The 19,570-nt window shown below is 37.8% G+C and overlaps 1 protein-coding gene across 1 annotated transcript in view; it reads right to left on the bottom strand.

Moving 5' to 3' along the window:
* Window positions 1-11,578, bottom strand: part of etfb (electron transfer flavoprotein subunit beta) — a 14,631-nt gene extending 3,053 nt beyond the window's left edge. The window contains exons 1-6 of the mRNA XM_062062322.1: window positions 11,416-11,578; window positions 7,701-7,859; window positions 7,476-7,634; window positions 7,344-7,406; window positions 5,367-5,525; window positions 117-342 (exon numbers count right to left, since the gene is read on the bottom strand). Of these exons, the coding sequence (XP_061918306.1) occupies window positions 172-342; window positions 5,367-5,525; window positions 7,344-7,406; window positions 7,476-7,634; window positions 7,701-7,859; window positions 11,416-11,469 (765 nt within the window). The 5' untranslated portion in view covers window positions 11,470-11,578 and the 3' untranslated portion in view covers window positions 117-171. The remainder of the gene's footprint in view (window positions 1-116; window positions 343-5,366; window positions 5,526-7,343; window positions 7,407-7,475; window positions 7,635-7,700; window positions 7,860-11,415) is intronic.
* Between the last annotated feature and the right edge of the window lie 7,992 nt (window positions 11,579-19,570).

Genomic DNA, 19,570 nt, shown 5'->3' with positions numbered 1-19,570 from the left:
ACTATGAAGATGGACATCATGGCAGTTCCAGCAAGTGGCAGCATCAGCCCCCCCTGGTGGTTGGTTACAGCAAGTACATGTTCTATTTTCCTATCCTGCCATCAAGTAATACTTACATTTCTGCTTAGTTCTGATCTCCCTTCTTTGATGTCATTCCAGTTGTTTATTTTTTTATATCCTGCCCATCTCCTTTAGTTTTCCCACCAGGTCTTCCACCGACTCCACTTTGATCCCGGCCAGCCTCTGCGGAGGCTCGTCCACTCTCAGCACCTCCAGCCGCGGAGTCATGTCCACGCCCAGGTCGGCCGGCGTCACCTTGGCTATTTTCTTCTTCTTGGCTTTCTGCAGGAAGATGGAGACACACTGAAAGGCTGTCGTGCACCAAACATCAAGGTTAAATATTAGATATTCTTCACATACATCAGTGTTTTTCAACCTTTTTTGAGTCAAGGCACATTTTTTGCATTGACAAAATGCGGAGGCACAACACCAGCAGAAATCATTAAAAAAACGAAACTCAGTTGACAGTAAAAAGTCGTTGTCGCAATTGTTGGATATGACTTTAAAGCATAACCAAGCATGCATGAATATAGCTCTAATGTTTTACTTCTTGTCTTGCGCTCCTACTTTGGTGACTTTTTCTTTTTTTGGTATTTTCCTGTAGCAGTTTCATGTCTTCCTTTGAGCGATATTTCCCACATCTACTTTGTTTTAGCAATCAAGAATATTTCAGTTGTTTTCATCCTTCTTTGTGGGGACATTGTTGATTGTCATGTCATGTTTGGATGTACATTGTCTTTGCTCCACAGTAAGTCTTTGCTGTCGTCCAGCATTCTGTTTTTGTTGACTTTGTAGCCAGTTCAGTTTTAGTTTCGTTCTACATAGCCTTCCCTAAGCTTCAATGCCTTTTCTTAGGGGCGCTCACCTTTTGTTTATTTTTGGTTTAAGCTTTAGACACCTTTTTACCTGCACACTACCTCCCGCTGTTTCCCACATCTACAAAGCAATTAGCTACCTGCTGCCACCTACTGATATGGAAGAGTATTACACGGTTACTCTGCCGAGCTCTAGACAGCACCGACACTCAACAACAACACATCATTTGCAGACTATAATTACTGGTAGGCAAAAAATATTTTTAACCCAATTAGGTGAAATTAGATAATCTCCCACGGCACACCAGACTGTATCCCACGGCACAGTGGTTGAAAAACACTGCCATACACCATGCTAACCTAAGTCACATATCAAATCAAAACAGCTTCGTCAAATTTAAAGTAAAAATGTAAGTTACAATATAAGTGCTCACAGTGGATTTTTTTTTTAAAGTGATAATATACACTGGGACCTTGATTTACAAACTTTTTTTAATGAACCTTTAAAGGCCTACTGAAATGAATTTTTTTTATTTAAACGGGGATAGCAGATCTATTCTATGTGTCATACTTGATCATTTCGCGATATTGCCATATTTTTGCTGAAAGGATTTAGTATAGAACAACGACGATAAAGATTGCAACTTTTGGTATCTGATAAAAAAAAGGCTTGCACCTACCGGAAGCAGCGTGACGTAGTCAGTTGAACATATACGCAAAGTTCCCTATTGTTTACAATGATGGCCGCATGAAGTGAGAGAGATTCGGACCGAGAAAGCGACAATTTCCCCATTAATTTGAGCGAGGATGAAAGATTTGTGGATGAGTAAAGTGCAAGTGAAGGACTAGTGGGGAGTTGAAGCTATTCAGATAGGGAAGATGCTGTGAGAGCCGGGGGTGACCTGATATTCAGCTGGGAATGACTACAACAGTAAATAAACACAAGACATATATATACTCTATTAGCCACAACACAACCAGGCTTATATTTAATATGCCACAAATTAATCCTGCATAAAAACACCTGCGTGTTTGTTATGCTAGCTCCTAGCTCCTCTGCTAGCTCCTAGCTCCATAGAACACGCCAATACAATTCAAACACCTGATCAACACACACAATCACTCAGCCCAAAAGACCGTTTACCTAACCCAAGGTTCATAAAGCTTATATATTTTTAAAAAGTTACGTACGTGACGCGCACATACGGTCAAGTTATCGAATGTTTAGCAGCCAAGGCTGCATACTCACGGTACCTGATATTCAGCTGGGAATGACTACAACAGTAAATAAACACAAGACATATATATACTCTATTAGCCACAACACAACCAGGCTTATATTTAATATGCCACAAATTAATCCTGCATAATAACACCTGCGTGTTTGTTATGCTAGCTCCTAGCTCCTCTGCTAGCTCCTAGCTCCATAGAACACGCCAATACAATTCAAACACCCGATCAACACACACAATCACTCAGCCCAAAAGACCGTTCACCTAACCCAAGGTTCATAAAGCTTATATATTTTTAAAAAGTTACGTACGTGACGCGCACTTACGGTACGGTACGTGTTATGCTAGCTCCTAGCTCCTCTGCTAGCTCCTAGCTCCATAGAACACGCCAATACAATTCAAACACATGATCAACACACACAATCACTCAGCCCAAAAGACCGTTCACCTAACCCAAGGTTCATAAAGCTTATATATTTAAAAAAAGTTACGTACATACGCAAAAAAAAGCCAAAGCTGCATACTCACAGTAGCACGTCTGCGTCTTTGTCATCCAAATCAAAGTAATCCTGGTAAGAGTCTGTGTTGTCCCAGTTCTCTACAGGCGTCTGTGTATCCAAATCAAAAGTCCTCCTGGTTAGAGTCTCTGTTATCCGAGTTCTTCCATCTTGACTGCATCTTTCGGGAATGTAAACAAAGAAGCGCCGGCTGTGTACTGTTGTGGCTGACTACGTTCGAAAAATACGTCCATTTCGCACCGACAACTTTCTTCTTTGCTTGCTTGGCTTCCTTCTCCATAATGCAATGAACATGATTGAAACAGATTCACGAACACAGATGTCCAGAATACTGTGGAATTATGAAATGAAAACAGAGCTTTTTCATATTGGCTTCAATGTGGAAGGCATACCCGTGTTCGTCGGGCTACGTCACGCGCATACGTCATCCTCAGAGGCGTTTCGAACCGGAAGTTTAGCGGCAAATTTAAAATGTCACTTTATAAGTTAACCCGGCCGTATTGGCATGTGTTATAATGTTAAGATTTCATCATTGATATATAAACTATCAGACTGCGTGGTCGGTAGTAGTGGGTTTCAGTAGGCCTTTAAATCACGCCAAATATGCCTCAGTGTGCAAAACCACGTCTCTGTGTACGAAAGCCTGCAAGCGGGGCAAAACATTGTTGCAGAGACTTGCTGCACAGGAAGAGTCAAGTCTCAACACTCTCACACCAGTGCATTTTATTTGTTTCTTCGCCTTTTGACAAGTTGTGTCTGTTTTTCCAACTCAATAAGAGTGCCAAAACCCCAACAGAGCAGCCTTTGAAAGAAGGAGCGAATCATTGTGGAGCTAAAGAAAAGTATTTGCGAGGAGTACAATGACGCTCAAAGGCATGCCCACAGCAAGTAATCACATCAAGTTTTAATTTTGACGAGAACGGTCTTTTCTGGAAAAAGTTGTCAGAGCAGCCATATTTAACAGTGAAGAAAAAGACTCTCACTCTTCCAAAGCATAAACAAGCAGCCACCTTCCTTTTCCCTCTGTCTGCTGCTTTCTGTTGCGTTGACCAGCATTCCTCCAATGGGGAATTCAAATTGCTAGTCTCTCCCAGATTCTTTTTATGGCAATAAGCTGATGTTTATATTCAATCACTAGGCAGAAGTTGGTATTTTGTGGTTTATTCTCCAAGCTTAGAGGACAAACGTGAGACCAATCTAGTACACCAGCGTTCCCTCGCCCGGTCTAGCTCGGTCTCTCCCAATCCACCCAAGTGCTGTGATCTTCCCTCTGTCCCTCGCCCCCACTCCCGTTGTTTAGACTACTCCGAGTTATCTCTACTCTGACACATTCCAATCTAGAAGGCCGACACCTTACTATGAGACTCAAAAGAAGGAAGAATACTAGCTATTCTTTATATGACTATAGGAGTTTAGAAAGAAGTAACACTTAAATATGGATATGATTCTGATCTGCTTCCAACATTTCTCATCAGCTCTCTGCCGTTGTTAATGCGGTATTAAGTTTATTATTGTCGCACTGAGGTTGTTGAAGTTAAGGATTTTGTTTGTGAGAGGGCACCATAGTGATTTCTGTGTGTGTTTTGACTTTTTATTACACACAACATTGATTCATCACCTCCTTGTTACGTTTGATACACAGTACTGTACAGCTGCTATACAGTGCACACAATATCAAGTGCTAGACTGATATTGTGTTCCAATGAGCAAATCTTTACTATAATATGGACTTCTGAGACATTTACATTGTTTCTTATAAAACCAATTAAATTCTTCAATCGAGGTTCCACTGTAATCTAACATCAAAATTGATTAGAAAAAAATAACCCGAATTCTACTTTTACAATAACTAAAGTTTTTTTTTTAGAAAATTAAATTATAAATGATAGTAAACAATGGATTCATTTTTTTTATGTTTTTTAATCTACTGACTACCGTATTTTTCGGACTATAAATCACAGTTTTTTTCATAGTTTGGACGGGGGTGCGACTTATACTCAGGAGCGACTTATGTGTGAAATTATTAGCACATTAGCGTAAAATATCAAATAATATAATTTATCTCATTGACGTAAGAGACTAGACGTATAAGATTTCATGGGATTTAGCGATTAGGAGTGACAGATTGTTTGGTAAACGTATAGCATGTTCTATATGTTATAGTTATTTGAATGACTCTTACCATAATATGTTACGTTAACATACCAGTTGGTTACTTATGCCTCATATAACGTACACTTATTCAGCCTGTTGTTCACTATTCTTTAGACATTTTAAATTGCTTTTCAAATGTCTATTCTTGGTGTTGGCTTTTATCAAATACATTTCCCCAAAAAATGCGACTTATCCCCAGTGCGACTTATATATGTTTTTTTCCTTCTTTATTATGCGTATTCAGCTGGTGCGACTTATACTCCGGAGTGACTTATAGTCCAAAAAATATGGTACTTAAATTAACAAGAAATGTCTGATTAATGTAATTTTTGCTACTCAAATTAGAATTAAAAAGACTGCTACATTTTATAGTGGTTTTTATTTGCAATTTATTTTAAATTATTACAATATATTTTTTCTCATAACCTTATATTTTTAAAATGTTCTATATTCTTTGTAATTTTCTAATGCAGACTTTCTTTTAAATTGTTTTCTTTTTTTGCTAAATGTGCAGGCTACCAATAAAAAGTAAGTACAGGATGGAGTTCATTCTATAGTGATCAATACTTGATGTTCCTTCCACCTACCATGATATTGGGCAGGGTGGCATATCGTGGCGTGTTGAGCCTGAGGTCCGCCGTCAACACTGCAGGTGTGTTGATCTTAATGGTCTCCAGGCCGCCGTCGATCTCTCGCACCACTTTCAGCTTGTCGGCCTCCAGCGTTACCTCCGACGCAAAAGTACCCTGCAGGAATAATGACCCAGAGTGGAATAAGTTGGATTTAAAGCAAAGTTCAAAGTGGAGCTGAACTGTGCAGGTTTAGAATTAGCTTGCTCAATGTAGGACATAGTGACCAGAGTATAATATATAAAGAGTATGGCCAACTTGGTTTTAAAGACTGGTCAGAAGGCACTCACGTGACTACAGGGCGCCATGACTGCTACTAACTTTGAGCTGATGCTATGTGTTAGCGACACTTTCAATAGTTTTTCAACATGTATAAATGCCCTGTTGCGCTGCTTAGGGTTGCAAAATTCCGGGAACATTCAAAGTTGAAAACTTTGCCCGGGAATTAACGGGAATATATGGGAATTAATGGGAATAAACATTGAATGCAACATGCTAGATCTTGCAGCATGTTTATTAGCTAAAACAACCTGATTTAATGCAAATTCAGTAGAATTTCAACCCTGCACTGTGCATTCCTCCATCACATAATTCCCAGCATGCTACACACTACAGCAGGGCTATTGAGGCCACACTAGTATTTGAGCCCAAGGACTTCATCCAGTCAGGTAAGTGTTGATGATATTACTGGGGTAAATATATTTCATCTATGGTATTAAGTGGAATAGAGGTGTAATTGCTTGTTACTGTATGACTGTAGACTACTCCAGCAGACTTCCACTCAAGCTAGGTAGCTGTTCCTGTACTTGTTCAATGATTTTGGGGCCAATATCTCTAGCTAGCTAGGTTTATGTACCACCACAGTCTCATAAAGAACCCAAAATATTTCTCCGTTAGCCATCATGCTCATTTTCTCTATGTTAAATCCCATTCATTTATGCTAACAACGTTAGCGACCCGAATCAACCTTTTTTGTGATGTGTAAAGTTCAAGTAGCAAATACTAAATCAAAAGGTGTAGTTTCCTCTGCCTTCTGTTCTGCTAGCCATTCTGTTGTCATACAAGAATGTAGCTTATAGTTTGATTTAGCATGCTGATTGACTGTTCATTTATTTATCTAGCCTATTTCTATTCATTTGTTCGTCAGTCAAATATTTTTAAAGACTACTCCAATTGTTTAGCTGACTATTTATATCTGTGTGTGGCATTGCATTAGTCTTTTACAAGCTTCTCATCTTATTATACACAATAAGATGGACGCTGTCCAACTTTGAATAATCAAAAAATGGTCAAAATTGCCAAACTTCCCGGGCTTATCTTCCCGCGGAAAGTTTCCGGAAATTTACCGGAAACCTTCCACCCCTTTGCAACCCTAGCGCTGCTCTTAATTGCACCGTCGGGAGCGTGTTCGAGTGCCTGCTGGTCACAAAACACTAAGAAAGTAGCAGGAGAGTGATCAAATATGGTTGCAAAATTATACTTTCATGAAATAAACGCTTGTTTTTATTGCAAGTTTATGAGCCTGAGTATGTTTAAAACTATATATAGATGTATTATTTCGTCAGAAAAATCGACAGCAATGGCATACGTCCTTGGTAGCAGTCATGGCGCCTCCTTTATTTGGCCATCCTCCTCTTTCAACAGCACTCTGACAGTGACAGTACGAGTGCTCTATCTGCTGGCTACTCTGGTCCACTTCAAGCTAACATATCCATACACCTTTGACCTGAGCTCAGCTGGTTTGTGCAGGATTAGTCTGGTGGCAACTGATTCAGCTCACGTTGATAAGGTGGTTTGGAGGAGTGTATTGCACAACTACTTTCTCATTTTATGGAAAGGAAAACATTAGTAAAATGAGTCACTAATAACCTAATCTCAAACTATGAACCAGCGTTCACACAATTATCAGTTGGAGGCTCTTTTATCAGCCCTTACCTGAGGCCAGTCCAGTAAGGCTGCCGTCATTTGTCCAGTCTGATTGCAGTCGTCATCTATGGCCTGTTCAAAAGGAATTCCGAGCGTCAGACAGCAGGAGGGGTTCTTTTTTAGAAAGACACGTCTTTTTACCTGTTTGCCAAGGATTACAAGCTGAGCCTCTTCCTTCTTGGCCAAAGCAGCGAGGATCTTAGACACCTGCAGGGGTCCCAGGTTGTCGTAGTCCTTCCCAGACACTTCCACGTGGATGCCACGGTCTGCTCCCATGGCCAGGGCGGTGCGGATCGTCTCCTGCGGCGAGGATTTGCGATGAAGCGGTACAGGAAGCTCAACTTCTTCTTACGGGGAGACGCCCACCTGTGCCTGCTGTGGGCCGCAGCTCACCGCCACCACCTCTTTGATGAGCTTCTTCTCCTTTAGCTTGACCGCCTCCTCCACGGCGATCTCGCAGAAGGGGTTCATGGAGTGTTTGACGCCATCCGTCACCACGCCGCTGTTGTCGGGCTTCACACGGATCTGTGGGAAAGAAAACCAATGATACAAAGGAAGAGCCACATTGATAATATACACCAGGGATATTTTTTGGAGGCCACGTTTCCAGAAAGCTAAGGACTGGGGGTGCGGTCATGTTAAATAATAATGAAATTAAATGCATACTAATATTATGTAAAAACGTTTGGACTATTGTCATTGCTATAATAATGAAATTAAAGGCCTACTGAAAGCCACTACTAGCGACCACGCAGTCTGATAGTTTATACATCAATGATGAAATCTTAACATTGCAACACATGCCAATACGGCCGGGTTAACTTATAAAGTGACATTTTAAATTTCCCGGGAAACTTCCGCTTGAAAGCGTCTATGTATGACGACGTATGCGCGTGACGTCAGTGGTTGAAGCGGAAGTATTGGGACACATTGTATCCCAATACAAACAGCTCTGTTTTCATCGCAAAATTCCACAGTATTCTGGACATCTGTGTTGGTGAATCTTTTGCAATTTGTTTAATGAACAATGAAGACTGCAAAGAAGAAAGATGTAGGTGGGATCGGTGTATTAGCGGCTGGCTGCAGCAACACAACCAGGAGGACTTTGAGTTGGATAGCAGACGCGCTATCCGACGCTAGCCGCCGACCGCATCGATGATCGGGTGAAGTCCTTCGTCGCGCCGTCGATCGCTGGAAAGCAGGTGAGCACGGGTGTTGATGAGCAGATGAGGGCTGGGCGTAGGTGGATAGCTAATGTTTTTATCATAGCTCTGATGAGGTCCCGTAACTAAGTTAGCTTCAATGGCGTCGTTAGCTACAGCATTGCTAGGCTTCGCCAGGCGGTACAGCATTAACAGTGTGGTTACAGGTCCAGAGTTGGGTAGTATTGTTGATCTTCTGTCCATCCTTCCAGTGAAGTGAATTACATTTATATAGCGCTTTTTCTCAAGTGACTCAAAGCGCTTTACATAGTGAAACCCAATATCTAAGTTACATTCAAACCAGTGTGGGTGGCACTGGGAGCAGGTGGGTAAAGTGTCTTGCCCAAGGACACAACGGCAGTGACTAGGATGGCGGAAGCGGGGATCGAACCTGCAACCCTCAAGTTGCTGGCACGGCCACTCTACCAACCGAGCTATACCGCCCCAGTCAGGGGCTTATTTCTTTTGTTTCTATCTGCATTTAAGCATGATGCTATCACGTTAGCTCCGTAGCTAAAGTGCTTCGCCGATGTATTGTCGTGGAGATAAAAGTCACTGTGAATGTCCATTTCGCGTTCTCGACTCTCATTTTCAAGAGGATATAGTATCCGAGGTGGTTTAAAATACAAATCCGTGATCCAGAATAGAAAAAGGAGAAAGTGTGGAATACAATGAGCCCTTGTACCTAAGTTACGGTCAAAGCGAAAAAAGATACGTCCTGCACTGCACTCTAGTCCTTCACTCTCCAGTGTTTCCCATCAACTGCCAAGATACCTGTGGCGGTGGGGGCGTGGCTATGGCTATGGGCGTGGTCACCATGACATCATCGAGTAATTTGCATAATTTACTACAATGATATGATTTTCTCTAAAAAGGCTCAAAAAATGTATACTTACTAATTAATAATAACAGTTTTGTTTTAAACGTCCATCCATCCATCCATCCATCCATCCATTTTACAATATAATTACAACACTTTATGTACATATTTATATACAGATTTGAACAATAAGTTATTCACTGAAATATATTTATTAATTGTGGTTCTTACAAAAAATATATCTTATAAAATATAAAAGCTAAAATGTCTCTTCAAGCTCTGCCTCTTTAATTAGTGCATACTAAATAATTTAACTTTAGCCTACTACTACAACCATATTATTTACCAGCAACATAAAGTGAATCAGAGGCAGAGGTGTCCTGCCACAGTCAGTAACAAATAATCAGAAAACAGTAGTGGTCAAATACAAAGAAGGCAACAAGAGAAGTATCCTACACTTCTCTTTTGTAAAGTAAATCTGAACAGCCTATATGGGCATCTGCATCAACTATATGATTTGCCTGAGAAGCTGGACAGGACAAAATAAAAAAATAAATAAAATAAAATAAAATAAAATATATATATATATATATATATATTTTATTTTTTTTGTGGCAGGCGTAATTCTTTCGTGGCGGGCCGCCACGTTCCTCATCCAAGAATCTTTCATCCTCGCTCAAATTAATGGGGTAATCGTCGCTTTCTCGGTCCGAAACGCTCTCGCTGCTGGTGTAAACAATGGGGAAATGTGAGGAGCCCTTCAACCTGCAACGTCACGCTACTTCCGGTACAGACAAGGCTTTTTTTATCAGCGACCATAAGTTGCGAACTCTTTCGTCGATGTTCTCTACTAAATCCTTTCAGCAAAAATATGGCAATATCGCAAAATTATCAAGTATGACACATAGAATGGATCTGCTATCCCCGTTTAAATAGGAAAATTTCATTTCAGTAGGCCTTTAAATGCATACATGTAAAAAGGTGTGGACTATTGTCATAGCTATAATAATGAAATTAAATGCATACATGTAAAAAGGTATGGACTATTGTCATTGCTATAATAATTACATTAAATGTAAAAATGTGTGGACTATTGTCATTACTATAATAATGAAATTAAATGTAAAAAGGTGTGGACTGATGTCATTGCTATAATAATTAAATTAAATGCATACATGTAAAAAGGTATGGACTATTGTCATTGCTATAATAATTAAATTAAATGTAAAAATGTGTGTACTATTGTCATTGCTATAATAATTAAATTAAATGTAAAATGTGTGTACTATTGTCATTGCTATAATAATTAAATCAAATGTAAAATGCGTGTACTATTGTCATTGCTATAATAATTAAATTAAATGTAAAATGTGTGTACTATTGTCATTGCTATAATAATTAAATTAAATGTAAAATGTGTTTACTATTGTCATTGCTATAATAATTAAATTAAATGTAAAATGTGTGTACTATTGTCATTGCTATAATAATTTAATTAAATGTAAAATGTGTATACTATTGTCATTGCTATAATAATGAAATTAAATGTAAAATGTGTGTACTATTGTCATTGCTATAATAATGAAATTAAATGTAAAATGTGTGTACTATTGTCATTGCTATAATAATGAAATTAAATGTAAAATGTGTGTACTATTGTCATTGCTATAATAATTAAATTAAATTTAAAATGTGTGTACTATTGTCATTGCTATAATAACTAAATTAAAGGTAAAATGGGTGTACTATTGTCATTGCTATAATAATTAAATTAAATGTAAAATGTGTGTACTATTGTCATTGCTATAATAATTAAATTAAATGTAAAATGTGTGTACTATTGTCATTGCTATAATAATTAAATTAAATGTAAAATGTGTGTACTATTGTCATTGCTATAATAATGAAATTAAATGTAAAATGTGTGTACTATTGTCATTGCTAGCCAGCTGCTGTTAGCATGCCTTGCTAGCGTGAAGAGCACATAGTCAAGCCTGTGTGGTCTATAAAAACACGTCAACACGATTGTAAGTAACGCAGAAGAGCACAGCGACATTACCTTCACTGCGTAGTCGATGACACGCTTGACTCCGACGAGCACCCGGCCAGACATGTTGTTAGAAAAGGAGTCAAGTTGTGGACGACGTGACTCGGTCACCGCAGGAACCTTCACTCGATGAGGCGGAGTCGGACTTGTTAGAGGTGAACACCAGGAAGAGAAGCCTGGACGCCTACCGATTGGACCAATGAATGAACTACTCAGCATTCTCTTTGCTGATTGGCTGAACTTCAGAAGCGCCTTCGCTGCTGTCAACAACGTAAAGTATCGCTACGAAAACGTATTTATTTATTTCAAATAGTATCAACCCCCATTTAAAGTCTATATGTAATCTTCTTCGTTGGAACATCTGCTTGAAATACCCCGTTTGAGAGGATTACAGCCGCGAGATACTGTGTTACCGCTCTCTAACATGGACCGTGTAGAAAATCCAATGAATAAAGGTTCCGCTTAAATGGGGTAAGGTTCATTGAGATCTGCTTTTATAATACACGGATTTTTTTAATGTTTCATTAATTGAAAACAACATTGCACGATCTCTTTCAAACGTTCAATGAATGTGTTTTTTTAAAAACAATATTGATTTATGGATCCTTCGCCAGTTCTGTCAAATTCCGGAAAACATAATCAGTCACCTTAGAGTGAGTAAATATCGGCGCTTTAATGTGGCCATACATAAATACAGCTTTGTGTTGCGTTCAGGGACGCATGTTACAACCTTTTTAAAAAAATTTTGTTTAACTTTTATTTATAAATTTCAACATTTACAAACAGACAAGAAACAATAATCAAAATAAGTACAACAATAGTACAAAACAGTACAAAAAGAGTACAAAGCAGCGCCAGAGGGTTATAAATTAAAAGTAACTAAAATAGAATGCAATATATATATGTATATATATATATATATATATATATATATATATATATATATGTCTTAATTAGATTATCCAAAAAATAGTGCTCGATACCGTGGTAGAGCGTAATATGTATGTGTGGGAAAAAATCACAAGACTATTTCATCTCTACAGGCCTGTTTCATGAGGGATTTCCTCAATCCTCAGGAGATTTCTCCTGAGGATTGAGGAAATCCCTCAGGCCTGTAGAGATGAAATAGTCTTGTGATTTTTTCCCACACATACATATATATATATATATATATATATATATATATATATAATAAACAAAGTGCAAAGCCATGGGCTCACCCCATTTCAGTAAATAACTTAAATTTGGAAAACAGCATCATCGTTTTCACAGCTTTTTGGTTGTTAGAGGTAGAGAGTGTTTTAATGTAGAGTTCTATTGAGAAACTTACATTTATGAATATAAAACTTACCTAATAGTATAATGAGGTTGCAAAGGTAAAATTCCTTTTCAAATTTTTAGTCATATAGTGTAAAACCAAATATCACATCTTTAAAACAAAGCACACATTTGTCATGAATATTGTCCAGGATGAAGCGACAGATGCCTGCCATAGTGATGGAGTGCTTTCACAAGTCTAAAACATGTGGTAAACAGTCTCTGGATGCATGTTACATAAGGTGCAGGTAACATTGATGACCTTCTTATATCTTACCATCACAGTCTTTACAGGGTACTAACGTTGAATGATTTTAAAAGATAGCTCTTTGACTTTGTTGGTAAGTAAATACCTGTTAGGAAGGGACCACGTTTTGACCCAGCAGATGTCATTCACAACATTATTCCAGAGCGCAATTACATAGGAGACAGACACACAATCATTCTGGAATAAGCTGCAGATTTTTCTGTTGTTTTTCTGATCAAAGCAAAGTTTCCCCACAGGAGTGTCATAGACATCTTATAAGTACACGCAGCATTGGCTGCTGTGACGCGAGAAATTGGGCCGCCATCTTGAAGTGGTGATGAGGAGCCGGCGAGCAGCCTAAGACAGTTGACAGGTAGAAAACAAAGATGCTAAACTGACAGTTGACAGGTAGAAAACAAAGATGCTAAACTGACAGTTAACAGGTAGAAAACAAAGATGCTAAACTGACAGTTGACAGGTAGAAAACAAAGATGCTAAACTGACAATTGACAGGTAGAAAACAAAGATGCTTAACTGACAGTTGACAGGTAGAAAACAAAGATGCTAAACTGACAGTTGACAGGTAGAAAACAAAGATGCTAAACTGACAGTTGACAGGTAGAAAACAAAGATGCTAAACTGACAGTTGACAGGTAGAAAACAAAGATGCTAAACTGACAGTTGACAGGTAGAAAACAAAGATGCTAAACTGACAGTTGACAGGTAGAAAACAAAGATGCTAAACTGACGGTTGATAGGTAGAAAACAAAGATGCTAACAGGTAGAAAACAAAGATGCTAAACTGACGGTTGACAGGTAGAAAACAAAGATGCTAAACTGACAGTTGACAGGTAGAAAACAAAGATGCTAAACTGACAGTTGACATGTAGAAAACAAAGATGCTAAACTGACGGTTGACAGGTAGAAAACAAAGATGCTAAACTGACAGTTGACAGGTAGAAAACAAAGATGCTAAACTGACGGTTGACAGGTAGAAAACAAAGATGCTAAACTGACAGTTGACAGGTAGAAAACAAAGATGCTAAACTGACAGTTGACAGGTAGAAAACAAAGATGCTAAACTGACAGTTGACAGGTAGAAAACAAAGATGCTAAACTGACAGTTGACAGGTAGAAAACAAAGATGCTAAACTGACAGTTGACAGGTAGAAAACAAAGTTGCTAAACTGACAGTTGACAGGTAGAAAAAAAGATGCTAAATTGACGGTTGACAGGTAGAAAACAAAGATGCTAAACTGACAGTTGACAGGTAGAAAACAAAGATGCTAAACTGACGGTTGACAGGTAGAAAACAAAGATGCTAAACTGACAGTTGACAGGTAGAAAACAAAGATGCTAAACTGACAGTTGACAGGTAGAAAACAAAGATGCTAAACTGACAGTTGACAGGTAGAAAACAAAGATGCTAAACTGACGGTTGACAGGTAGAAAACAAAGATGGTGTTCAGCCTTTTCCTGCTCCAATGAGCGGACTGTTGAAAATAGGAATCGGGGGATTACTTTTCACAAGTAAGATTTAACATTAACCTACTATTGGTTGTATTTTGTGAAAATAATATTACTATATATATAATATTACTGGTTCAAGTCATATCTACAAGATAGGAACTATTTTGTTTCCATTGGTGACTTTGTATCAAAACCAACCAAGGTTCAATCTTGGGGCCGACTTTATTTAACATCTATATCAGGGGTCACCAACGCGGTGCCCGCGGGCACCAGGTAGCCCGTAAGGACCAGATGAGTAGCCCGCTGGCCTGTTCTAAAAATAGCTCAAATAGCAGCACTTACCAGTGAGCTGCCTCTATTTTTTAAATTTTATTTATTTACTAGCAAGCTGGTCTCGCTTTGCATGACATTTTTAATTCTAAGAGAGACAAAACTCAAATAGAATTTGAAAATCCAAGAAAATATTTTAAAGACTTGGTCTTCACTTGTTTAAATAAATTCATTAATTTTTTTACTTTGCTTCTTATAACTTTCAGAAAGACAATTTTAGAGAAAAAATACAACCTTAAAAATGATTTTAGGATTTTTAAACACATATACCTTTTTACCTTTTAAATTCCTTCCTCTTCTTTCCTGACAATTTAAATCAATGTTCAAGTAAATATATTTTTTTTATTTTAAAGAATAATAAATACATTTTAATTTAATTCTTCATTTTAGCTTCTGTTTTTTCGACAAAGAATATTTCTGAAATATTTCTTCAAACTTATTATGATTAAAATTCAAAAAAATTATTCTGGAAAATCTAGAAAATCTGTAGAATCAAATTTAAATCTTATTTCAAAGTCTTTTGAATTTCTTTTAAATAATTTGTTCTGAAAATGTAGAAGAAATAATGATTTGTCTTTGTTAGAAATATAGCTTGGTCCAATTTGTTATATATTCTAACAAAGTGTAGATTGGATTTTAACCTATTTAAAACATGTCAATAAAATTCTAAAATTAATCTTAAACCGGAAAAATTACTAATGATGTTCCATAAATTATTTTTTAAAGTTTTTCTCTTCTTTATTTCGGTTGAATTTTGAATTTTAAAGAGTCGAAATTGAAGACAAACTATGTTTCAAAATTTAATTGTCTTTTTTTTGTGTGTTTTCTCCTCTTTTAAACTGTTCAATTTAGTGTAAATATCATTAATTATTAATAATAACATAAAGTTAAAGGTAAATTGAGCAAATTGGCTATTTCTGGCAATTTATTTAAGTGTGTATCAAACTGGTAGCCCTTCGCATTAATCAGTACCCAAGAAGTAGCTCTTGGTTTCAAAAAGGTTGGTGACCCCTGATCTATATGTTCCCACTAGGACAAATCATGCAAAATAATAACATTGACCATCATTGCTATGCCGATGACACCCACATCTATGTAGCGCTATCGCCCCATAGATCTTCTGTGCCAATGCATTGAGCAAGTCAAACACTGGATGTGCCAAAATTTCCTACAACTAAATGAAGATAAAACTGAGATCATTGTTTTTGGTGCTAAAAAAGAAAGGTTTAAAGTCGTCCAACACCTTCAATCACTGTCCCTGAAAACCTCAAATAAAGCCTGAAATCTTGGGGTTATTTTAGATTCTGATTTACATTTCGACAGTCACATCAAATCAGTAACAAAATCGGCCTACTATCACCTCAAAAATGTAAAAAGACTTAGAGGGCTCATGTCAGCTCAAGACTTAGAAAAACTTGTACATGCCTTTATTACCAGTAGGCTAGACTATTGTAATGGTCTCCTTGCAGGTCTCCCCAAAAAAACTGTCAGGCAGCTGCAGCTTGTTCAGAACGCTGCTGCTAGAGTTCTAACAAAGACCAAAAAATGTGAGCACATTACAGCAATTCTTAAATCCTTACATTGGCTCCCTGTACATCAGAGAATTGATTTCAAAATCCTCCTGCTCACATATAAATCACTACATGGTCTAGTATATTACTGATATGCTCCCACTATATACGCCCTCTAGATCACTAAGATCTTCTGAGACCAATCTGTTAGCGGTTCCAAGAGTAAACTCAAATCAAGGGAGAGCATCACTCAGTCACTATGCGACAAATAGCTGGAATAAACTTCCTGAAGATGTCAGACTTTCCCCAACTTTGACTACTTTTAAAACTAGACTGAAGACTTTTATGTTCACCTTAGCTTTCAGCTAAATCTTTTAATCTTTTAACGTCTGCACTGTTTTTATTTTTATTGTCTGTATTTTAATTTTGCTTTTATTTTCTTTCATTTCACTTTGTTGTCTGTGAAGCACTTTGAGTCTGCCTTGTGTATGAAAAGCACTATACAAATAAAGCTGCCTTGCCTTGCCTTTATTATTATAGTTCTCATATGGTGGCATCTTGCCTTCAGTTTGCATATTGTATATAGTTCTCTGCAAACCTATGAAATGTTCTATTTTGTCTTCATTATTTTGTCAGAATGCACCAGTATGCTTCATTTGTAGGTGAAAATCACAAATAAATCTTCTGGGGGAGGATGACCCCCCTACAGGGGTTTAGTTAACAAACTTTCAGCCCCACCTAAAACAAAATTCACCAGCCGCCACTGACTATGATGCATTCTCATTATAGGCAAAGTATAAGACAATACTTTCTTAACAGTATAATTGTAACCAGGAATAAGTCTTCAAGTAACAATATTCAAATACTAACATTGTTGGGTAAGACAGAATTTGGTTTTATTCTGAATCCAGTGAAACATATTGGTAGTTTTAGCTGATATAAAGACTTTCAGGTGTTTATATATGTTTATGTTGAAGTATTTGGCAGACGCTTTTATCCAAAGTGACATACATAACAAATACATTTAAACAATCACTGTAAACATGATCATTGAAGGGAAGAATGTAATACAAAATATCAATACAAAGTGTCAAGACAGAATAAACTACAGGTCCTTAAGATATAGATATCTAATGTATTCATACATTGTTTATGTAGGATATACGCATGTATATATAACTCAATCATATTGTTTCTTCAATTTAAAAATAGCTGACCATTTTTTTCCCCCTTCTCTGGGATTATATTCCCAGTTTTGATCTGGGACGTCTGGTCACTTATAGCATATAAGAATATTCTATTACTGTTAAGCAAACTATGAATAATAAAACATGTGTCCTTTATCATAGCTACACGTATTACAAAAAAGCGTGTGATAATCAGTGGTATTCAGTGAATGCATTGCACTGAGTGGAGCGGATCACCACTCCAAGATGGCGGCCCCGCGTCTCGTCAGCGCCAGTAGCGCTCCATGCTGCGTACCCTTAGAACATGTCTATGGTTACAACTACTGTATACGGGTACACTGAAAACTTTTCACTTCAAATTTTTTTTCAAGATCATTGAATAATTCATTGTTAATTTGTTGCTCATGATTCTAATCAGAATAAAACACAGGACAACGATTTTAGGCAAAGAAAAAGCACAAATATTTATTCTTCCACAATATTTTATACAGGCATGCTGTTGTCCGAATTCCAAACTCTCTCGGATGGCTTGGAATTCCTTGTGGAGCACCTCGACAAGTGCGAGGCGGCCATCCAAACAAGTCAGCCTCTTGTCGATGGAATCCAGGATGTCGGGGAAGTTTGTACCCAGCGGTGACACATAGCGGGCGGCTTCTTTTGGACGTTGGCGTCTTGGATGGCTTCAATGTGGCCTTTAAGTGCCTCCAGATTTTGATATTTAAGTTTTGGCGGATGTCTGAATGAATCAGAATTGTTTGGCAGCCGAGTGTGCGTCACGTTCGCTCTCTCCCGCGAGACTACAGCATTACTGACGCATGCAAGCACCCTACTCTGTCAAGCATAACTCACTCCCGGTAAATTAAGACTGAAGCGATTGATTCTGTCTCAGAAGCAGCCAACGAGGTGTCAAGTTTGAGGTCACGTGACCCGGGTCTTGCAATACCTGGGCTATCTGCAGGGCGTAATACAACATAATTAACACTTCAATGCAGCCCACTGGATATTTTCAAACTATGGAAATGATACCAATGGTAAGAATCTGCACTTTTGAGTGACATACAGGTTACTAGGGTGACCATAGGAAGAAGCTCGGCTTCATGCAGACGAGGCATGAACAGAGTGGGCGGGGCTTGTTTACACAGCAACACGCCTGACAGCGAGTGTCAGATGGAGGCAGATTTTTACAACAAAGTTCTGCAGAACAGTGACGTTATATCGAATATGTGGATGTATTTTCACCCTTTGCGTTCATGTTTCGCCGTGTTTGTTGCACCTTTGTTGTTCTTGCTCGATTATAAAAGATGTCGATCAAGAAGGTGGTGTGGGAAGTAGAATAGCAACTTTCATATATTCTCAATATTCAGTGTTTTATTGTTCATAGTTAATTTTCTAAATCCCACATTCGGTATTTTCATGTCAATTCTGAGTGTCTTCGTCAGTACAAAACTAAAATCTCATTCCCTTTTTTAGATGGTCTGTTACAACGTTTTAGTATCAGTCATTATTGTGTGTGTTTGTACCATCGTGTGATCAGTTTATATCCTTTTTTGCGAAATCTTGTTTTTTTTTCCACTAAAGCACAGCAACCTCCATTGTTTGAAATGTTTATAAGAAGGGATCCAAGCTCATACAGCAGGTTAAATGGCCTGTAATATGTAGTGTGCTATAACCGGCCTCTTTTTAACACCCGTGTCACGTGACCTCAACCTGGACACCCCATTGGCTAGTTCTGAGACAGGATCCATTGCTTTAGTCTTAATTTAATTGAAGTGGGTCTTGCGTTTTGAAGCAGCACATTTTTCTAGACTGAATTTCTTTACACTGAATATTTTTACACTGAATTTTTGTATACGCTCTAATTGTGAAACACGACATTTTCATGCACTATATTTGTTTTCACTGAATTTCTATACACTGAATTATAAAACACTGAATCTTGAAAAACACACATTTTGCTGAGAGATGTTTTTCCAATGAAATTGTTAGTATAATCGGATGCAAAAAAATTCAGTTCACAAAATTCAAATGCAAAAAATTCAGTAAAAAAAAAAGCTTTCGTAACAAATTAACCTCCACAGTTTTCCCCCTGAATTTTAATACACTGA

The sequence above is a fragment of the Entelurus aequoreus genome, linkage group LG11 (genome assembly GCF_033978785.1).
Source record: "Entelurus aequoreus isolate RoL-2023_Sb linkage group LG11, RoL_Eaeq_v1.1, whole genome shotgun sequence".
Lineage (NCBI taxonomy): Eukaryota > Metazoa > Chordata > Actinopteri > Syngnathiformes > Syngnathidae > Entelurus > Entelurus aequoreus.
This window is presented reverse-complemented; position numbering and strand designations above follow the sequence as displayed.